The 22,572-nt window shown below is 36.6% G+C and overlaps 1 protein-coding gene across 1 annotated transcript; it reads right to left on the bottom strand.

Moving 5' to 3' along the window:
* Positions 1–349: 349 nt before the first annotated feature.
* Positions 350–21,493, bottom strand: LOC108067562 (uncharacterized). Its single transcript, XM_044396146.2, has 4 exons — positions 21,480–21,493; positions 2,819–3,100; positions 2,675–2,752; positions 350–2,618 (listed from the first exon to the last, which is right to left on the bottom strand). Exons 2-4 carry the CDS (start codon positions 3,058–3,060, stop codon positions 428–430), a joined length of 2,511 nt encoding a protein of 836 aa, XP_044252081.1. The 5' UTR covers positions 3,061–3,100; positions 21,480–21,493; the 3' UTR covers positions 350–427.
* Between the last annotated feature and the right edge of the window lie 1,079 nt (positions 21,494–22,572).

Raw genomic sequence — 22,572 nt, forward strand, 5'->3', positions numbered from 1 at the left:
CATATTGTCAAAGAGTTAATCTATGGTCATAAGTAGATAAGACTAACAATTGTGAAATCTTGGTTATATTGGTTCCTCTTGTTGATTTTGGTTGATTTTCTTTAATAAAAAACACGAGTCAGATATGAGTAAAACGATGCCGATGCCTACGATTCTACGATGCCACGATTCCAGATTTGACAGTTGGAATCGGCATCGCCGAGTAGTAATCGAGTATATTTTTACTTACTCGTGCAGGTCTCTAATATATACACAACAAAATTGCATTTATACTTCTCGGAAATCTTTCAAGACAGACAGACTCTACGAGTAACGGATATAAAAATATGTAAAATAGGAAATCATAAATGTTTATTCTTTCTATTGTTTATTTGCTTTTAATTTGGATACCCATCGAGGTAATTATTAGGATGGAATCCTAATTCGGCTAATTTAAGACGACCTTAATTTTGGCCTTTCGATGATTGGATGTCAGCAGGTAAAGTTTTGTCAGCATTTTATCCGCATCAGCCGTGTTCATGGCGAACACTTGGACCATTCCCGACTCGTGAAGTCGAGCTGACACTCCTGGCAATTCCTTATCCACATAGTAGACGTATTGCATCTCACTAAGAAATGGACCTGGAGAAAGGGCGCAGGTCCCACTAAATTCTGCCAAAGAAACTCTCCAGGGAAAGAAGGCAACGGAGAAGAGACGTAGATGCAAAAGATTGTGGTGGGGTTCGGCCTTGAAGTTCTCCTTTCCCAGAATTTTGGCCACGATATCGCGTTGGGTCTCGGACAGCATGGCTTTACCTCTTCCGTTTATAATCATCAAAGTGCCATTGGCCCAAATCCAGCCTATTTCGGTGGACCCATATCGCACCTCAATAACATCTTTGACGCTATTGTAAACAGCGTTATCGAGGCTCTTTGCAGCTATTTGAAGATTCAAATTCGTGTTCATTTGCACGGTGCAGAACACTTTGCAGTAGTTTATTACAATGGGCAAGCGCAGGCACTCGACATTTCGCTTTGTAGGACGTCTTAGGATTCTGATCTTCTGGAGGCACTTCTCCTGATGAACTGGTAAGGGCGGAAGCGGCAAAATTCTCTTCAGATTATCCGAGCCATATTTTAGTTTCCACTTGGAGTGGAGTACTTCGGCATGGAGATCCTTGTATTCTGTCATGTAGTGGTCGAGAATGTTCTCGAAGTCGTCGAGGCGAATTGTGGAAGTCATTCCGTGATAATTTCGTGGCATCATTATATCCTTGTTTAGCTCGTTTTCGAAATCAATGGGTCCTGGTTCTGTAGAGGCTGGCTTGGAGCACTCCTCGTTGTAAATTAAATGAAATTGCTGGGAAACAGTCTCATTACATAGCTGTAGCCAGTCCTGGCTAGCTGCCTCGTCCTGGGGTTTTGGCGGTACTGATCCAATATCTTTAACCTCAAGAATAATCGGACGTTCTGGTTCTTTGGCTTGGGGATCCTTGTATTCAGTCATGTTTTGTTCGAGAATGTTCTCGAAGTCCTCGAGGCGAACTGTGGAAGTCATTCCGTGATAACTTTGTGGCTTCATTAGAACCTTGTTTAGCTCGTTTTCGAAATCAATGGGTCCTGGTTCTGTAGAGACTGCCTTGGAGCACTCCTCGTTCTCAATTAAATGGAATTGCTGGGAAACGGTCTCATTACATAGCTGTAGCCAATCCTGGCTAGCTGCCTCGTCCTGGGGTTTTGGCGGTACTGATCCAATATATTGAACCTCAAGAATAATCGGACGTTCTGGTCTAAGCTCATTCAGTGAAACTGCTTTAAATGGATCTACAATATTTATCGCAGGAATGTCTTCATCGGATACCAGCTCTATATCATCGTGCACTTGCTTCACTTGCGCGGTACGAACATTTTTGGGCTTCAACAGCTCCAAGATGATGTCCCGATTTTTTTCAGGGTCTCTGGCTAAGCTCAATAGCATATCATATTCCTCTATATCACTCAAAGGTTCGAGAAGTTTTTCCGATTCTATCCAATCCTTCATGGCCCGCTCTTCTTCAGCACCGATAGTCATGTGCTCGAAGACGAAATCTTCATCGTGAGAATTTCGGTTCTGCTGGGTGTCATTATTAAATTTGCTGTCCATGTCCCAATAGATCAACCCCTCCGCAGGATTTTTTTCTTGAGACTCAACTATTTTCGACGGAGTCTCCATGGACGTCAGACATTCCACAATTTTAGGAGGTGGAGTCTTGGGTCTTATCGGACTTACCATACAACACAAGGGCCACTCTGCTTCTGAGGGCGGAACCAAACCCTTTTTAAGGTCCTCGTACATTTTCCAGATATCCTCCGACGAGGGCAGATCAATAGGCGATATGGGTCGAAAGTTCTGGGCAATTGACGACTCTGGCTCCACTTTCGGTGGTGGCTCTATATCGACAGGAGGTTTTTGCACTATCTTGCTACTTTTTGCCGACTCTTTCACCTTGTTCTTGGTGTGCAGTCGTCGCTTCCTTACTTTCCTAGATGCCATTGACGGTGGCACTGGTGTCACGTCGGAAATCGCGGGCATGGGCTCAGAACTCTCGTCGACATTGGCAACACACAACTTGGTGGGCAGCGGTTTTGAAATCGGGGCACTAAAATGGTTATCAAAATGTATACTTATTTACCACATTTATTTCACATAGCTTACCAGGATAAAGGAGGTCGGAAGGAGGTGTCTGTCTGTGTGGAAAAGTTTATTTCTGGTTTTTCTAAGGGCAGAGAGTCGCTAAATAAAAGAAAAGAGGGATACATGTTATTAAAGTTGTTTGGACTTAAAATAAGTTTTTGATACCGCTTTTTTCTGGACGAAATATTCCGAGGGGTTTTCTGCTTTGGTCGCGCTGTCTTAGTAATCTTTCTCTTGCCTCTCTTGGTATCCATATATTCATGGCTGGTTGAGGGTTCTTCTTTTCTGGTTCCTAATTTATTTTCTTGATTTCTGTCCTCCAACTCAAGTTTCTTGAGCATATCATCGCTAAACAAATGCTTCATAAACTCTTCATCCACATCACTATCAGAATCTGATAAATTCATGATTATAACGTTCCTTCCCGATTCGACGAAAGTCCCAGGTCTGCTTTCGAGAAAATGAATTATCAGACGTCAGATTTCCTTATTTTTCAACAGTGTTGCTGCGTTACCAACTGTCAATTGATTAACTTAGGTCCCAGGTCTGCTTTCGAGATAATGAATTATCAGACGTCAGATTTCCTTATTTTTCAACAGTGTTGCTGCGTTACCAACTGTCAATTGATTAACTTAGGAAAACTTATCTTTGGCATCAAAAAATCAACTTTTCGGTTTTTTTTAACTAGTTAGATGGATTTAATTTAAAATTGTTGGATATTATTAAGTGTCTTTTAAATAAGAGAGACTAATTTTTATAGCCGATACTATCGGCTAATATATCGGTGGCAAAGCAAACTCTATTCCATTTTGTTTTTACATTTCGCTTAAAAATTAAAACAACCCGTCCCCTGGGAATTTCGATTTTAAATTATATAAGACCATACTTCTCCCTTAAATGCAGTCCTTTATTTATTTATTTCTATTATACATTTAATTTCAATATTCGATTAAGTGCACTATTATTAATCAGGAAGATGTACCTTACCAGAAAACCAAGGTCTTCTTCGACGAGGATTTTGTCGACTTTATCTTGTAAGCTGGTTAAATTTGCAGATAATAAAGTATAAGGCACTTGCTTATTAATTTTTTTTTGTAATTACGTAAAGTAATTTAAAGCATACAATGAACAATAGATACAATGAATAGTTAAAATTAGTTCCATTCAAGATATAATTCGCAGAATTGTTTTTCCATCAGAAAAATCTCTACAATTTTGGGATTTTCAACATTGGCGTCGAATTCCAAAGACATGGGCAATGGTTCACAATGAGGACTATTTTTTAGGAATGCCGTGATGTATTGAGAGTAGATTTCAGCAAAAATAATTAAAGTAAGTCCAATTATATCGGCCACATAATTCGAAATGTCGGCAAACATCGGATTTTTATATTCTTAGCTATACCGCGGAACCTGTAGGTGATGGGATATAAGTTTGTAAGGGACTTTTACTCAGGAGCACCCAATTATCATGGAAAACTAGAAATGGTTCGTGGAAATTTTTTGCTGTGTACCTGTGTTATCTTTATTGATCATAAAAATTGTGACATCACCTAGCCAACTGTTGGAAATGAGTTCCGAATATACTCGTACATTGGGTACCGCGGCTACTATAATAGCTTTTCCCTATTTGTTGCAATGAATTAATGGAGAGAAATCTAGACAGAAGGTCTCAAGGTATAAATTCTCCAGTTCTGTTACGGATATTGGTAGATTGACTTTGGATAGCAAATATTTTACTTTAATAGCGAAATGGGGTTCTCTTGAAAGAGTAGTTAACATCGCCTGTGTTGTGATCATGGTGCAATTGTACATATATAAAACAGGGCTAAACAGGACCCATGAACCAGCTGAAAAGGCCTATAACACCCGCAACAAACCGGTGGAATTTTCCGTTGGACAAGTTGTCTACCGAAAAAACTACCGGCAGAGTAACAAAGCTAAGGGATACAAAGCCAAGCTTGGCCCGAATCGGGTTCGCTGTGTTGTACTTCAGCGCAAGGGCAAGGCGTTATACGAGCTGGGAAATGTCGTTGGGAAGAGTGTTGGCATATTCCATGCCAAAAACCTCTATTTCGCTTGAACTCCCTCTGGATGAAATTCGAGGATCGGTCCCACTTCAAGAGAGGGAAAAGCTCGGAACGTCGGAATTGAACAGTGAACATGGAACTGGGAGAGCGGGTCCGCTATATAAACCTCTACAAGGGACTGCTGTCATTCAGCATGATGAAGACCACTCTCGAACAGCTACAAGAAATTACCGAGACCGCTCGTAAGGTGCAAGCCTTACGGGGGTCTATCGAAGAATGGGACCACCGCGTGACGGTGGTCTCCACCAAAATAAAGGAGGCACATGACAGCATGCGTGCAGACTTCCACTGCATCCAGCAGCTGTGGACGGAAGTCCATTAATTCAGGAAAAAGGAGCCGGACCGGCGAAATAAGAGACGAATTCCCCGTTGTAAAAGCCTTATCCGGCAACGTTTGGACTACGAGGAGCGCCTCAAAGGTCTACTACAAGGACTGCAGGAGGACCTTGAGCAAGCCCGGATATCCTTGAACAAACAACAAAACAAGGAGCTGGAGTTGATCGCCGGCTTGCACAAGGCCACTCAGAAATTAAAAACCTGTGTAAAGAAAAAATTATAACAAATCCTCCTCCAGCAAAGAAGCTACCGAAGAAGATTAAGGAATGTCCCAAAGACTGCCCAGGCCCCCTGGAGAGCCCACACTGCGAATCAACGTGTGTTAAACCTGTGCGATGACCGGCACCGGTACCGCCTGAGCCCATAGGCCCAGGACAGCTGCAGCAGTTATCAAGCGTGGGAGGCACGACCGCCACCTGCGCCTTCGAAGGAACGTCAGCGTAGCCAAACCGGCGACGACCAGCTGACGTAGAAGGAAGAAAAAGAAACCAACCAAGCTGAAAACAAATTTTTTTTCACCCATGCACTGCGTTGCATAATTTTTTGGATTGCACTACGATGCATATTTTTTTTATATAATATAATATTTTGTAAAATTGAGCGGAACTTTTTCTGCCCGATTAGACGTGTAGCCCGTAAAGCTATGCAAAAAACTAGGCAGGTTTTCCATTGTTAAAACAATACCTACGGCCCAATACGGCAAATTTTTAATTAGATGAGCCAAATTAAATGGCAAATAAACTATAAATTAAATTATACGAATCATAAAAACAGTCCTTTAGCAACTAACAGAAAAACACCCAAAATGGGTTTAGTAGATGTAAAAGAAGTGGACTCCACTGCAAATGTCATAAATAAAATCGAGTCCAAAACAGTAAATACAGATCTAACGAACATTTTATTATCAATTATTGTCTTTATTCTGAGCGCATTTATTTTGTACAAGGCATATATTTTTCACAACAAATGTATTTCAAAAAGAGCCATACATAAAAGCCAGGCTAATGATCTGGACAAAATATAAAATATATAAAGCGCCAAAAATAATTATTAACAAGATGTTCGAAATAAACAAAAAAAAAAGAGAAATAATAGAAAACTATCTTATATAAATATGTATGACCATATATTAATATATTTAAAAATCTTATCTAATGTACAACGAAAACAAATGAATAAATAAAACAAAAAATAAATAAATAAAAACATATATATACAAAAATGAAAACTACAGAGTGTATTAGAATCACTCTTGATAAGGAGCCAAACTTTCAGAATAGGGTATTATCAATTATCGAAAAAGGAACTGAGGCTCTACTCATAAATGAATTAGAATATGAGTACATGAATAGGTACAACTTAGACTTTTCTCCACTAATACATTGCTCATATACGCAAAAAGCAATTATATTTACCACCATCCCAGGTGTAAAAGTAAAATCCGTCATAAAAGAACATTCCATACTTGGTAGAACACTAGATTTTGGTGTATATAAAACAACTTAGTATGGAATGGGATCAATTAGCAAAACAAATCAGGGAAATAAAAGAGAAATTCGAAAAATCTTACAAATGTGTAAGCCAGAATAGGTTAATCCAAAGAGAGACAATAAACAAACATGCGAGAATACTTGTCGAATCTTTTAACGAGGCAAGAATATTAGTGCATGAAAACAGGAGGACAATAAATGAAACAAACTGGTCAAAAATATCAAAATTATTGAACAAGTTACGTTCAAATTTAATAACAGTCAAAGAAAGGTATAAATTAGATATTTTTATACCTACAATCCTAAATACCCCTTTGACAATAGATACTAAGGAAAAACAAGAATTACCAGACCAAATAGAACTAGAATCAGCTGAGGAAGAAGATTCAGAATCAATCGAAAATGTTGATATAAAAGAAAAAGATCTACACGATCTAATAATTCCGGCGGTTATAAATTTACCGGAACAGGAAGAAGAAATTGAGGAGGAGAAAGAAGAAGAAGAATTAAACTCCTTAACAAGTGTAATTGAGACAACAGCATACATAATGACGGACGCAGCTGCCCAACGGGCCTACATAAAAGACATCTCAAATGCCATCCCAGAATTTAATGGGCAAAAACTTAATCTTCAAAGATTTATAACGGCCTTGAAGTTAGTCAACCTGACAAAAGGCACATTTGAGGACATAGCTGTTGAAGTAATAAAGTCCAAAATAATAGGATCTACCCTATACAAAATACAAAATGAAAACACTATAAGTGCCATTATAAAAAAATTGCAAGATACTATAGTCGGTAAAACATCTGACGTAGTAAAGGCAAAAATGGCAAAGACAACCCAAAAAGGAAAAACTGCTGAAAAGTTTACCTCAGAAATTGATAACTTACGAAAGCTTCTTGAAGCTTCGTATATCGATGAGGGCTTATCAGCCGAACATGCTGATAAATTCAGTACCAAAGAAGCCATCACAACAATGGTCAAAAATTGTGAACATGGTAGACTCAAAACCATTCTTGAAGCAGGAAACTTCAATACAATGAATGAAGCTGTCACAAAGTATATACAATGTAGTACTGAAATGACAGGAAATGCCAATTCAATCCTATACGCTCAAAGAAGCCAAAGCCAGCGTGGAAATTACAATAATAGAGGTAATTATCGCGGCAGAGGCAATGGTCGCGGTTATTATAATAATCATTATAATAATAATCATTATAATAATAATCATTATAATAATAATCATTATAATAATAATCATTATAATAATAATAATTATAACAATAATTATACACGCAACATGATAGGGATTCCTGTAATAAGGAAAACAACCTTCACGTTTGAGTTCTGTATTAAAACTGATTTTATTTTTCTAAGTCTTCGCTTATGTAACTAACATGAAATTCTTATAATATACTTATCTATGGTCTACGCAGAGACCACATCTGTTTGCCTGAGCGGGAGCCTTATCAACGGCCTCCTGCAATGCGACCCTTTTCTGCAGTGTGAGAACTATATTTATGGTCAGGCTCAAGTGGCCTGTACTTAAGATTACAAGTGTTAGCACTGCACCCTTGTAGGGTTTGAGTTACAGATCGTTATTTACGGCTCTAGATCAATTTACATATTGACATGTACTGAACTCGTAAAATATTAGATTTATTATAAAAGGTGTTCTTCTTGAACATTCTGCCAAGGGCGGCAAGATGCGGTGTAGAGGTTATCAATTACATAAATTCTTTTCGTTAACAATGCAAATATAAAATTAGTGGACTGTATATTTAATTCGATATATTGTATCTGCTTTTTAACTTATATGTTTAGACACCTTGCAACGGTCTTGGATTTTATTATCAAATTTATAAAATCTTTATATATTAAATCTTTAATTTTAACATGATACCTTTTCATGTACTCTTTTCCATTCTTCAACCGTTTAATATTTACTGTATAATTAAACAGACCTAGCTTTAATGGGCACCAAATCATTCTTAAATAGAACCTACTTTGCTTCACAAATTTGTAATTATATAACTTGGCCCGAAAGTATGCGTTGCAAATCCTAACTGTCATAGGACTTCCATTTATTAATTCTAAGTCTATTGACTCTTCTTCTACTAAATGAACGGTTGTAAGAACGTCATTTACTTCAAGTAACACGGATGGTGAACTAAAAATAACCTCACCTTCAAAGTGAGGTCCTGCCGGCGGAATATTACGGCAGTGTATTTCTTTATCCTTTATTTCTTTAGAAATCGTTAAGCTACCTAACTCTTTCTCTTTTAATGGACTCGATAATACAGTTTGTGAATCTATTTGATTTGATTCTAAAGTATTCTCTTTTTGTTTGAATTCATTACAACAAATTAATTCATCGAGGTAATTTGAAAACTGTTTCTCTGGCAGGGTAAGAAACTCTTCTTCCCTAAGAACCCAAGGACAATATCCTTCACGGCGGAATCTTTTCTCTATGGCCGTTACTATATTTTGAACATCGAATTCCAATTCATCAATAATGCGTTCAAATTCTCTGCGTTCAAAATAACATCTAGCCTGTTCCACCACATTAAACAAATTTGTAGCTAAATAGTTAATCTTATTTCTTCTTATGTTAAGGGAATCCTTGCAGCCACTCAAATTATTTACTGTCTCATCGAGATATTTGTTTAATTGCTCGACTTTCTCTAAGAAGGCCACCTTTGCACTAAAATAACTAATATCGGACATCGACATCGTGCTTTTTACAACTATATCAGTTACTCATATCGAACTTATCTGTTGATCACGTTGACTTAGCCCATTGATGACGATAGCGTTTTTTCAAAGATGTTGTCGACGACGTTCTTGTAGCGACGATTTTGGCGACGACTTCCCTTGGTGTCCAGGTCCTGCGGTCAGCCAGCAAGTCTTCTTCCTTCCAAAATGAAATTAAGTTATGGTGCCGAGATCGTCCTCTCGGTAGCTTGATGTATTATATTTATCCCAGTTTCGGGATGTTAAAATGCAATATTGCATCTGCAGGCTATTTGCCCAATGGTGTATATTTTCCCATAGTCCAAATTAATGGAGTTGAACGCTTAATTGCGATTCAATTCAAGGCCCTTTTACAATATTTACATTTATATTGCAGGCTCTTGTTAACCATAGTCGATGCTAATGGTAATATTATTATTTATTGTGCACTTTTTCTTTAATAATAATATTTTTATTTAGTCGGATTTTTCAATTTTATGCTTTATAGCTTCTTGGCTTGATAGCATTTGTAGGCACTTTTCACCCTTATTTTTCCAAATTTTTGGATTTTGCGCAATTTTCTCTTGTGGATTTTTTTTTTTTCCAATACAAGAGTATTTCATTTGCAATTAGGCACTTTTTGCAAATGTTATTTTGTGGGCACTTTTTTTTTTTTAATGCACTTTTCACAAAATTTTATATTTTTTATATCCGCTGTTTTGGCCACGGACACGCCTTACCAACTTATTGGTTTTAATATATATGAATCACTATATTTTTCTATATATTAATCCGATGTTAAGGCCTCGGAAACGCCCTACCGACTTTAGCAACCTGTAGCTGTTAAAAAACAGAATCTTTAAGGTGCTTAAAAACAAAAAAGACTCTTTACTTGTCTTTTTGCTTTTATTTTGTTCAACACTTTTGTCTCTTACCTCTGGTGGGGGAAAACAATCGTGTGAATCTGTTTGCAACCTGTAGCTGCAAGTGTCTAGCACTTGACAGAATCTTTAAGGTGCAGAATATCTCTGAGTCTCTTACCACTGGTGGGGGAAAACTGCAGAGTAGTCTGGCCAATTGTTCCGCAAGGAATCAAAGGCTCGAATGACCAAAATGATAGGGATTCCTGTAATAAGGAAAACAACCTTCACGTTTGAGTTCTGTATTAAAACTGATTTTATTTTTCTAAGTCTTCGCTTATGTAACTAACATGAAATTCTTATAATATACTTATCTATGGTCTACGCAGAGACCACATCTGTTTGCCTGAGCGGGAGCCTTATCAACGGCCTCCTGCAATGCGACCCTTTTCTGCAGTGTGAGAACTATATTTATGGTCAGGCTCAAGTGGCCTGTACTTAAGATTACAAGTGTTAGCACTGCACCCTTGTAGGGTTTGAGTTACAGATCGTTATTTACGGCTCTAGATCAATTTACATATTGACATGTACTGAACTCGTAAAATATTAGATTTATTATAAAAGGTGTTCTTCTTGAACATTCTGCCAAGGGCGGCAAGATGCGGTGTAGAGGTTATCAATTACATAAATTCTTTTCGTTAACAATGCAAATATAAAATTAGTGGACTGTATATTTAATTCGATATATTGTATCTGCTTTTTAACTTATATGTTTAGACACCTTGCAACGGTCTTGGATTTTATTATCAAATTTATAAAATCTTTATATATTAAATCTTTAATTTTAACATGATACCTTTTCATGTACTCTTTTCCATTCTTCAACCGTTTAATATTTACTGTATAATTAAACAGACCTAGCTTTAATGGGCACCAAATCATTCTTAAATAGAACCTACTTTGCTTCACAAATTTGTAATTATATAACTTGGCCCGAAAGTATGCGTTGCAAATCCTAACTGTCATAGGACTTCCATTTATTAATTCTAAGTCTATTGACTCTTCTTCTACTAAATGAACGGTTGTAAGAACGTCATTTACTTCAAGTAACACGGATGGTGAACTAAAAATAACCTCACCTTCAAAGTGAGGTCCTGCCGGCGGAATATTACGGCAGTGTATTTCTTTATCCTTTATTTCTTTAGAAATCGTTAAGCTACCTAACTCTTTCTCTTTTAATGGACTCGATAATACAGTTTGTGAATCTATTTGATTTGATTCTAAAGTATTCTCTTTTTGTTTGAATTCATTACAACAAATTAATTCATCGAGGTAATTTGAAAACTGTTTCTCTGGCAGGGTAAGAAACTCTTCTTCCCTAAGAACCCAAGGACAATATCCTTCACGGCGGAATCTTTTCTCTATGGCCGTTACTATATTTTGAACATCGAATTCCAATTCATCAATAATGCGTTCAAATTCTCTGCGTTCAAAATAACATCTAGCCTGTTCCACCACATTAAACAAATTTGTAGCTAAATAGTTAATCTTATTTCTTCTTATGTTAAGGGAATCCTTGCAGCCACTCAAATTATTTACTGTCTCATCGAGATATTTGTTTAATTGCTCGACTTTCTCTAAGAAGGCCACCTTTGCACTAAAATAACTAATATCGGACATCGACATCGTGCTTTTTACAACTATATCAGTTACTCATATCGAACTTATCTGTTGATCACGTTGACTTAGCCCATTGATGACGATAGCGTTTTTTCAAAGATGTTGTCGACGACGTTCTTGTAGCGACGATTTTGGCGACGACTTCCCTTGGTGTCCAGGTCCTGCGGTCAGCCAGCAAGTCTTCTTCCTTCCAAAATGAAATTAAGTTATGGTGCCGAGATCGTCCTCTCGGTAGCTTGATGTATTATATTTATCCCAGTTTCGGGATGTTAAAATGCAATATTGCATCTGCAGGCTATTTGCCCAATGGTGTATATTTTCCCATAGTCCAAATTAATGGAGTTGAACGCTTAATTGCGATTCAATTCAAGGCCCTTTTAAAATATTTACATTTATATTGCAGGCTCTTGTTAACCATAGTCGATGCTAATGGTAATATTATTATTTATTGTGCACTTTTTCTTTAATAATAATATTTTTATTTAGTCGGATTTTTCAATTTTATGCTTTATAGCTTCTTGGCTTGATAGCATTTGTAGGCACTTTTCACCCTTATTTTTCCAAATTTTTGGATTTTGCGCAATTTTCTCTTGTGGATTTTTTTTTTTTTCCAATACAAGAGTATTTCATTTGCAATTAGGCACTTTTTGCAAATGTTATTTTGTGGGCACTTTTTTTTTTTTAATGCACTTTTCACAAAATTTTATATTTTTTATATCCGCTGTTTTGGCCACGGACACGCCTTACCAACTTATTGGTTTTAATATATATGAATCACTATATTTTTCTATATATTAATCCGATGTTAAGGCCTCGGAAACGCCCTACCGACTTTAGCAACCTGTAGCTGTTAAAAAACAGAATCTTTAAGGTGCTTAAAAACAAAAAAGACTCTTTACTTGTCTTTTTGCTTTTATTTTGTTCAACACTTTTGTCTCTTACCTCTGGTGGGGGAAAACAATCGTGTGAATCTGTTTGCAACCTGTAGCTGCAAGTGTCTAGCACTTGACAGAATCTTTAAGGTGCAGAATATCTCTGAGTCTCTTACCACTGGTGGGGGAAAACTGCAGAGTAGTCTGGCCAATTGTTCCGCAAGGAATCAAAGGCTCGAATGACCAAAATGATAGGGATTCCTGTAATAAGGAAAACAACCTTCACGTTTGAGTTCTGTATTAAAACTGATTTTATTTTTCTAAGTCTTCGCTTATGTAACTAACATGAAATTCTTATAATATACTTATCTATGGTCTACGCAGAGACCACATCTGTTTGCCTGAGCGGGAGCCTTATCAACGGCCTCCTGCAATGCGACCCTTTTCTGCAGTGTGAGAACTATATTTAGGGTCAGGCTCAAGTGGCCTGTACTTAAGATTACAAGTGTTAGCACTGCACCCTTGTAGGGTTTGAGTTACAGATCGTTATTTACGGCTCTAGATCAATTTACATATTGACATGTACTGAACTCGTAAAATATTAGATTTATTATAAAAGGTGTTCTTCTTGAACACAACAACGGACAGAATTACAACAACAATTATAGAGGAAACAACAGAGGAAACAATAGAGGAAATTATAGAGGGAATAACCATCAAAATGGAGGTTATAACTCTAGCAATAACAACAGCAATGTTAGGGTAGCCCAAACGGCTTCGGAAAACTCCCAACAACCTTTAGGTACACAGCAGTAGAAGATATTAAAGTTCATGCCATCAATCTCAGTCAAAGCACATTCGTCACATTTATAAATGTAGAAACAGGAAATGAATTATTATTGACGGCGGGAGAAAAAACATATTTTTACATAAATATCTTGGATGTATTTAAAACCATCGGAATTTTCTTTTAATATGGATATTTCCGCAATATTAATTCTCCTAGTTTTGGAAACTATATTATTTTGGCGTCATGCATGTTGCACAATTTTATTTTGATCAATGGTGATGAAGAAGACTGGGATATTTTCGAAGACAACGAGAAGGAAATAGTGATTTGTAATTGGTCAACAGAATCGGAAAGACAATTATCTGAGGCGTCTATAAAAAGAGATAATTTTAAAAATATGTTATAATAAGCTTTTTTAATAAAAAAACACATTATAAAGTATATTTTGTTTTCATTTAATAAGATCTCTTATAACTATAACTATGTATTTATTTTCACTTCTTCATTATGCTATAACCATGTTTTTATTTTTATTTATTTAAATGAACAAGTGTTCATTTTGCTTAAAAATTCTTTTAGGAGATCGTTCCGCCTGCAGCCTATTGCTTTCCTCCATTACGGCGGTCAACTTTTTAAGCTCCTCTACTTTTCCGCTCTCTACCTCCAGCGCCTTCTTCTTTTGGTAGTACTGGCCCTTCTGGACTCTGGCCTTTCCCTTGCGGCTCCAACCTTCCTTGTCGCCTTCACCAGACTCGAGCGTTTCTGCTCCGCAGGATTTTGTGGGAGTGGCGCAGGACGATTCCATTTCTTCATAGTACCCGTCCAAGTACTCTGTGTATCCCAACAGCTGCTCCTCGTTGTCCTCCTCGGTCATATTTGTTGCCAAGGTGCGGGCACCGTTAATGGCCAAATCATTCTCAAAAATGGCTTCCATTTCGGAGAAGAACTCCCACATTGAGGCACTTTGGCCCGTGCTGAGATTTTTCACCTTAATGTTGTCGTAAGTTTTTTTAAGGTTCCTAAACTTTCTATCCAACTTATCTGGGTCCAGGTCGGTTATACCGTGGCCTTCCATTGCTTGTTGTATGTCGCGACAGACATGTTTATTTTTATACCCGTTACTCGTAGAGTAAAAGGGTATACTAGATTCGTGCAAAAGTATGTAACAGGTAGAAGGAAGCGTTTCCGACCCTATAAACTATATATATTCTTGATCAGGATCACTAGCCGAGTCGATCTAGCCATGTCCGTCTGTCCGTCTGTCCGTCTGTCCGTCTGTCTGTCCGTCGGTCCGTCTGTCCGTCTGTCTGTCTGTATGAACGCTGAGATCTCGGAAACTATAAAAGCTAGAAGATTGACATTTTGCATGCAGATTCTAGGAGTTCCTACGCAGCGCAAGTTTGTTTCAAAAGGGTGCCACGCCCCCTCTAACGCCCACAATCGCTTATATACGATTTTAAAAATTTCAATATTTCAGAAAAGTAAAAATTCAGTTTTATGGTGTTTATCAATACCTATCGGAATGTAGAAGAAATTTTTTAAATCGGACCATTCGTTAAAAAGTTACGGCGGATCAAAGTTTTATCTCCATCTCCTTCGCACTTCCTTTAGCTGAGTAACGGGTATCTGATAGTCGGGGCACCCGACTATAGCGTTCTCTCTTGTTAATTTTGGGGTTCCTGAAGCCTTCTTTTTTTTCAAAATACAAAGCTAAAAGAAGCTTTGTGACCCCAGTTGTCCAGATTTTTATTTCCGCTGTGTAATATTAAAAAGGCTAATTAGATATTCCTTATTAAAGAAAATATACGTACTATCCATTTCAGTAAAGCAAAAGAACAGCTGTTCTACAAGAAAGACTGGCTAAGTTAGCAGAGACGACCTCTATTGAAATTTCGGAAACGTAACATTGAATATTGGTCTTCTGTTAAAGTATTCTAGAAAACACATTTTTTGTTTAACGACTTTAAAAAAAATTGGTTTTGGCCAAAAAAGTGGTCAAATTCCCCATAGTGCGATGGTTGAACACTTGTTCAAGGGTGGGGAGAATGTTCAGTCGCAGCACTGATGTATCATATATCGGGTCGAGCCGTCAGCAACATTTTGGAAAACACAGTTTAACTTGGGAATTCGTAACGAATCCAAAAATATAGCATCCATCGAGGTAAATTTAAAAAGCACTAAAAATGCTGCACAGTGTAATTTATAATTGGTCATTTATTTGATTGGTGCTTACAGAAATAATGTATTGAGACGCCATTTGCTTTGCCCGAACCTGTGCCCAAGCTCTGCTGAGAGCCAATTCAAGGCCAAGTTCGAAGCGAACTTCTATTTCTCACCGCATCCAACATGTGCGAAGCAACCGCAATAGTTTTGAGAATTCACATACAAAAACAAAACAGTGAGTGAAAGCGGTGCAGATATATGAAATCCCATAAAACTCACCATGGCACACTGGTCGAAATTAATAATTATACCCGTTACTCGTAGAGTAAAAGGGTATATTAGATTCGTGCAAAAGTATGTAACAGGTAGAAGGAAGCGTTTCCGACCCTATAAACTATATATATTCTTGATCAGGATCACCAGCCGAGTCGATCTAGCCATGTCCGTCTGTCCGTCTGTCTGTCCGTCTGTCTGTCTGTATGAACGCTGAGATCTCAGAAACTACAAAAGCTAGAAGGTTGAGATTTCCCACACATATTCTTTGGCTTCCTACGCAGCGCAAGTTTATTTTAGCCGAGCGCCACGCCCCCTCTAACGCCCACAATCGCCCACTAACGATTTTAAAATGGGTCCTGCGCCCACATCTTTAAAGATTTCCGAAAAGTAAAAATGCAATTTTGTTGTGTATATTTATTCCTATCGAAATGTAGAAGACATTTTTCAAATCGGACCATTCATTAAAAAGTTATACGCAATCAAAATTTATATATCTATCTCCCTCGCACTCCCTTTAGCTGAGTTACGATTATTAGTCGGGATACCAACCCGAGTACAGCGTTCGCACTCCCTTTAGCTGAGTGACGGGTATTAGATAGTCGGGACACCAACCCGACTATAGCGTTTTCTCTTGTTTTTTATCATATTTTCCAAAAATGTTCATAGAGCGCTGTAACTTAGCACATTTGATAGTAAGATAATTATAAAGATATATACAAACTATCAGTTTACCGCCCATATTTTGCGAAGCGTAGTGTTTACTGGATGAGTAAAAGAAAGGTTTTTTTTTAATATTAGAAAACAATTATACTTTAGTAAGTTACATAACAATATTTACATTTTTAATTTCTTTACTGAGCTTACTGCGATACCAAAAGTCGAGCAGCGTGGTATGGCTGAACTCAACCTTGTCTTTAGCTGGAACGGGCAGGAACGGGCAAATACAAATAATGAATTCGTATAAAATATATATTATTATATACTGTTGCAGACTTTCTTTTGTCTAGCGAGTCATAGCAGATTAGTTATATTCCACAAAACACGAACTCTTTGAATAAAAATATACTATTTTAAGACAATACAAAAACGATTAACAATATAAACACATAACACATATATTTAAATAACTGATTTAACCTATAATCTACATACCTTAAGCAATATTATCCACTTTTTTAAATTAAATTTATGCACAAAATTAAAAATAGAGAATTGTCAAACTTAATTAACTACACACAAAAGAAAACTTGGTAAAATCAACTGTAATAATAGTAAATAGTCATTTCACAACAACAAAATACACACAATTAGCAAAGACACAAACCCAAAGCAAAAACAAAATACACGTAACTATTTTAATAGTTAAGTATCTATCTTTTTTGTTTTCTGTATTTGTTTTCGTTTCTATTAGGGTGGAACTAAGTCTTAACATTTGTGGACTTGAGGAAATAACCTTGAATCTATTTTTCAATAATATTTAAAACTATAAAAATTAAAATTTCTGTTTTTAAATTTACAAAATTATAAAAATAAATTTTTTTTAAAAACAATTTTAAAAAAAATTTTATTTATAGGTACTAATTATATTTTTGAATATTAAACGTTTATTAAAAACATATTTTTTATAATGGCCGGACTTTCCCGATCTAATTTGCACCGTTTAGCTCAAAAATAAAAGAAGGAGTTTGAGCGATCGGTCGCTTTAGCTTTTAATTTAAACAGACAAACCGAAAATGTTTCTGTAATTGAGGACCAAAATATTTCTCTAGTTGGGGACCAAAATATGTCTGTAGTTGAGGAACAAAATATTTCTGATCATTCTTTTCAAACAGATATAGAATTTAATAATGCTTTCGTTGACGTTGAAACCAAACCCAGTCTTCGGGACAAATAAGTAAACTGGTATTATAATAATAGTGTTACTAGGGATCAACTTGATGCACTTTTAAAAATTTTACATTCAGAAAACTTAGACTTTCCGCGATCGGCTAATGGGCTTCTAAATTTAAATTTATCTAAGGCGGTTATCCGAAGCGTAAGATCAGGTCATTACACCCACATTGGCATCAAATCTTATTTGGAGTTTATAAATGATAAATTGATAGATAATTCTGAGTTAATTTTAGATGTCAATGTGGACGGACTACCGATTTTTAAAAGTTCGAGTACAAGTTTGTGGCCAGTTTTAGGATACTTTCAAAATGTTTCCAGTAGTGATGTGTTTTTAATCGGGTCTTATGTTGGCAATCGAAAGCCTGATAATGTAGATGATTACATGACCGATTTCGTTTCTGAGTTGGTTGAACTTTCTGCAAGTCCATTCAAAGTTGGTCATAAAACTGTAACAATAAAATTAAGATATTTTAATTGTGATGCCCCAGCAACGTCTTTTATGTGTGGGACTCAAGGGACAAATTTGTTCAGCGGTTGCATGAAATGCCTTCAAACTGGCAAGCGAATTAATAACGTAACTGTTTATAGCGAGTATTCAGGCTTGCCATTTACAAGTGAACATTTTCGGTGTAGAACTTTTCCATCACACCACTTGCCTTTTTATCAAAATAAACATCTTTTAATAGAACAAATTCCAGTAAACATTATTACAGCCTTTCCACTTGACCCAATGCACTTAATTGACTTCGGAGTTGCTAGAAAAATTATAAATTTAATTGTTGATAAAAAAAACTTGTAATTTCAAATTTAAAAAAAATGTATATAACTAACATGTCAGAAGAACTTTTAAATTTAAAACCTCATTGGCCCTCCGAGTTTGCAAGAAAACCCAGCTCCCTAGACGAGTTGGCACGATGGAAAGCAGTTGAGCATAGGCAATTTCTTATATACAGGGGACAAAGTTTCGGATGACTGTTATTATCACTTTCTTTTTCTAATGTGTGCTTACAGGGCATTATTGAGTCCAAATTATATTTTACTGCTCGACACTGCAAGCGAGCTAATCAATTTTTTTGTCAGCACCAATGTTTATCCGAAAGAAGTTTTAACTTATAATGTTCATAATATGCTCCACTTAGTATATTGCGTTCGAGATCTTGGGCACATTAATACATTTACAGCTTATCGTTTTGAAAATTTTTTGCAGCAAGTAGAGCGTAGTGTGAAAAACCCAAATAAAATTGTAGAACACGTAGAAAAGAAAATGTCAGTATACAGACATGGAAACATAATAAAGTATCATTTTAGTAGCTATACGTTGTCCACAAAAATGCCAAATAATATATGTGGTGTTAGGCCGAATATACCATTTAGAATAACACGATTTTTTCATACAGATAATAATTGTGTTATTAAGGGAAACAGATTTTCTAATGTTAACAGTTTTTTTTTAATCACCTGTATCTAGTTTATCCTTAGGAATTGTTCTCACCAGAGCTTGCAAGGTTCGGTCAACCTTTACAAAGTGTTGGAAAAAAACCTGTCATTTACAAACCCTACACACAAAAAAAAACATGGTAAAATCAACTGTAATAATTGTCAAACAGGCCCCAACCAGCAAAATTGTCATTTCTACTAAGTAAATAGTCATTCCACAACAGCAAAATACACACAACTAGCAAAGACACAATTAGCCGATATTTAAAATTGCATAAAATTCACCATGAGCCTAGAATGCATGTTTGAATCGAACATATGGAAAATTAGGGAAATTTTCGATTTTCGCCTAGGTGGTATCATTGGCGAATTCGCCGAAGAGAGCGGCAGAGCAAATGGTGCCTCTGTATAGTTTCTTACTCTATGCCCATGGTAAGTTTTATGGGATTTTATAGATCTGCACCGGGCTCACTCACTGTTTTTTTTTGTATGGGGACTCTCACCACTATTGCTGTTGCCTCGCACATGTTAGATGCGGTGATAAATCGATGTTCGCTTGGCTCTCAGCAGAGCTTGGGCACAGGTTCGGGCAAAGCAAATGGCGTCTCTATACAGTTTATTACTCTATGTCAGCGGTCGGCTGTGTGTTTTTATTTGTGTGAGTAATTTGCACTGCGCAGCTCATCGATGTGTGTGTGCAGACCGCTGTTCTACGTTATACGTGTGCGAGCAGCGCGCCGGCAGAACAAAACCATGTGCTCACTTAATAGGGCGCGGCCAACCGCTGCTCTATGTTTAACACTGACAACACCTATTTTTTCGGTTTTAAAGTTTGTTTTGGTGTCTGCAAAAATTTAATTTAGCAGCAATTTAAATTTGTACATGGGCAATTCTCTGAGGATGTCAACCAAGCCAAAAAGCGTAAAACTTGAAAAAAAAACATTTTTCAATATGATTTTGCACTTATATTTGATTCCAGGTAAATGGATCCTCAACTAAGCTAAGTAAATTGAGTATCCTTTAATAATTTCCCAGGACAATACCTTTTATAAGGACAAAAAAGTCATTTTTCAGGTTACAGAAAAACCACCTAAGAAAATGACGGAAATACTGTCGCGTGAGTTACCTACCAGTCGGTAGGCAACGAGCCTCCAGCCAAACCTCCCAGAGCTACCATAGAAATGGTACGCTGACTGTCCCAAAAAAATGTCCCAAAGTCAGCCCTAGCACATATATTAGTGCTAATCAGGACCTTTAATGTGTGCCAAAAGAAAAAAAATCCCGGAAGATGGTTTTTACACCTGCAAGGCGTACGAACGCCGCGTGCGACGGCAGAGAATTGCCCATATACATAGTATCTTGTTGAAAGCAAATTAATTTGACAGGTTGCGTTCTTACAGAAATCAGTGTTAATTGTGACCACGTATTTCACACATTGTCGCGGACACACCGCCTAAAACTGGGGTGAACAATATGATAAAAATTGGAAAAAAACTTGTATTGTACACACAAAAAAATTTGCTTGGTAAAATTGACCAACAAATATAGTCACGTAACTATTTAAATAGTTACGTGTATTTTGTTTTTGCTTTGGGTTTGTGTCTTTGCTAATTGTGTGTATTTTGTTGTTGTGACAATTTTGCTGGTTTGGGTCTGTTTGACAATTATTACAGTTGAAATACTGAAATACCATAATTTAAGTTCTCAGTAAAAATTGGCGTGTTTATCATCCGATCAATCTTTGGAACCACAAATAACAATCTCAGCCATTACTCTATCTATTTCTTCTTGTCAAACAAGCAGCTTGCTTTGGTACACAAGTCTTAAAGGTACAATTGATGTTATCAATACTGACGACTCTCTACATTCAGTACCGAAAAATGCTTGCTTGTGAGAGCTATGAGCCGAGCTTCCATCAAACCTCCATTTTAAAATGAGAGTAAGATTCTCATTATCGCATTCTGCATTATTGATAACACAATCTTGAAGTAAGATCAATCGTTCAGCAGTGATATCAAGAAGAGCTTGTAGCTTTATTGTGGATCTGCGTTTCGAATGATGCCTGGACCACTTTGCACCAACCAACGCAGCCAGGCAAAAAACAGCTACCCCACGGCTTCTGGAGATGCATGTGTCATGAAAATTTATTTAATGTTCTTTCGGGGGAAAATATATAGTGGGGGACACATACACCACTTCCACTTACAGCCACCGCAAGTTAAAGCGTTGTTCCTCGCTCTTGGGATGTCTTCTGGCCTGCATTACGAGTACCTCTTTTGGATAATCCATATTTCAGATGCGACTCGGCCAATAGGGAGTTTTCAAAACAGTTTCATATTTTCGAAAAATGGAAACAATACTTTCCTTTGATGATTTTATTCTTTCTTTTTATATTCCGCGTGTTCTCTTCTTCTTATTCAATAATAAAGTATCTTTGTTGTATATCGACAATCGAATTCACAATATAATCGATTTCAGTTGTCTATCGATATTTAATATTAAATTATATTACGCAGTGCAACATGAAACAATTAATTCAAACTTAAAATTCATATTTGTGTTTAAATGGCTTTAATACGCGAAATATGGCCGTATAACGGTAAAATTCCAAAAATTTTCGCTTATTTTTCGATTTTTAACGGGCAAAAGTTATTTGTCCTTAGCTACATAATCGATAAAAACATAAAAGTAAAATTTTAATCGGTTCACAAGATATGGCCGTTACAAATAAATTTGGTACTTAAAACTTTAACTCCCTATAATAGATAGACGCAAGATAAGCCAGAGAAACCCAAATGAGTTTTAGATAATTTCGATGAGTACTTTCCACCCATGAAATCAGAATTGCGGTTACATTTTATAGCCCTAAATATTTTACACAGTGCACTATGGGCAAAAAATTCGAAAGTGAGGCATTTTAAAATTTTTTTGTTCTTCAGTATTACATAAATGACCTTCTGTGGTTATTTACAATACTTAAAGGAACCTAAAATCCATTTTCAAAGAATTTTATTTGGCGTTTTTCGCTATTTTTTCCCTTAAGAAATTCGAAAGTTTGAAATAGGGTCACACGTTTACAAAAAGGGACGAAAAACTTTGTAGTTTTCACACCTCGATTTCTTTGGTTATTGTAAGCCAACCAAAAAAGTTTAAATATGGATACAAAGAGTGAAGGATTGTTAAATAAATTATAAACACTGAATGTTTATTATATGTGCTTTTTGTCCATTTGTTTGATGAGTTGTCGCTTAGTTTTTAGATGACAAATAAGAAATGTATTTTTGCTTTCTGTGGAGTGT

Source organism: Drosophila takahashii, chromosome X, assembly GCF_030179915.1.
Source record: "Drosophila takahashii strain IR98-3 E-12201 chromosome X, DtakHiC1v2, whole genome shotgun sequence".
Taxonomy (NCBI): domain Eukaryota; kingdom Metazoa; phylum Arthropoda; class Insecta; order Diptera; family Drosophilidae; genus Drosophila; species Drosophila takahashii.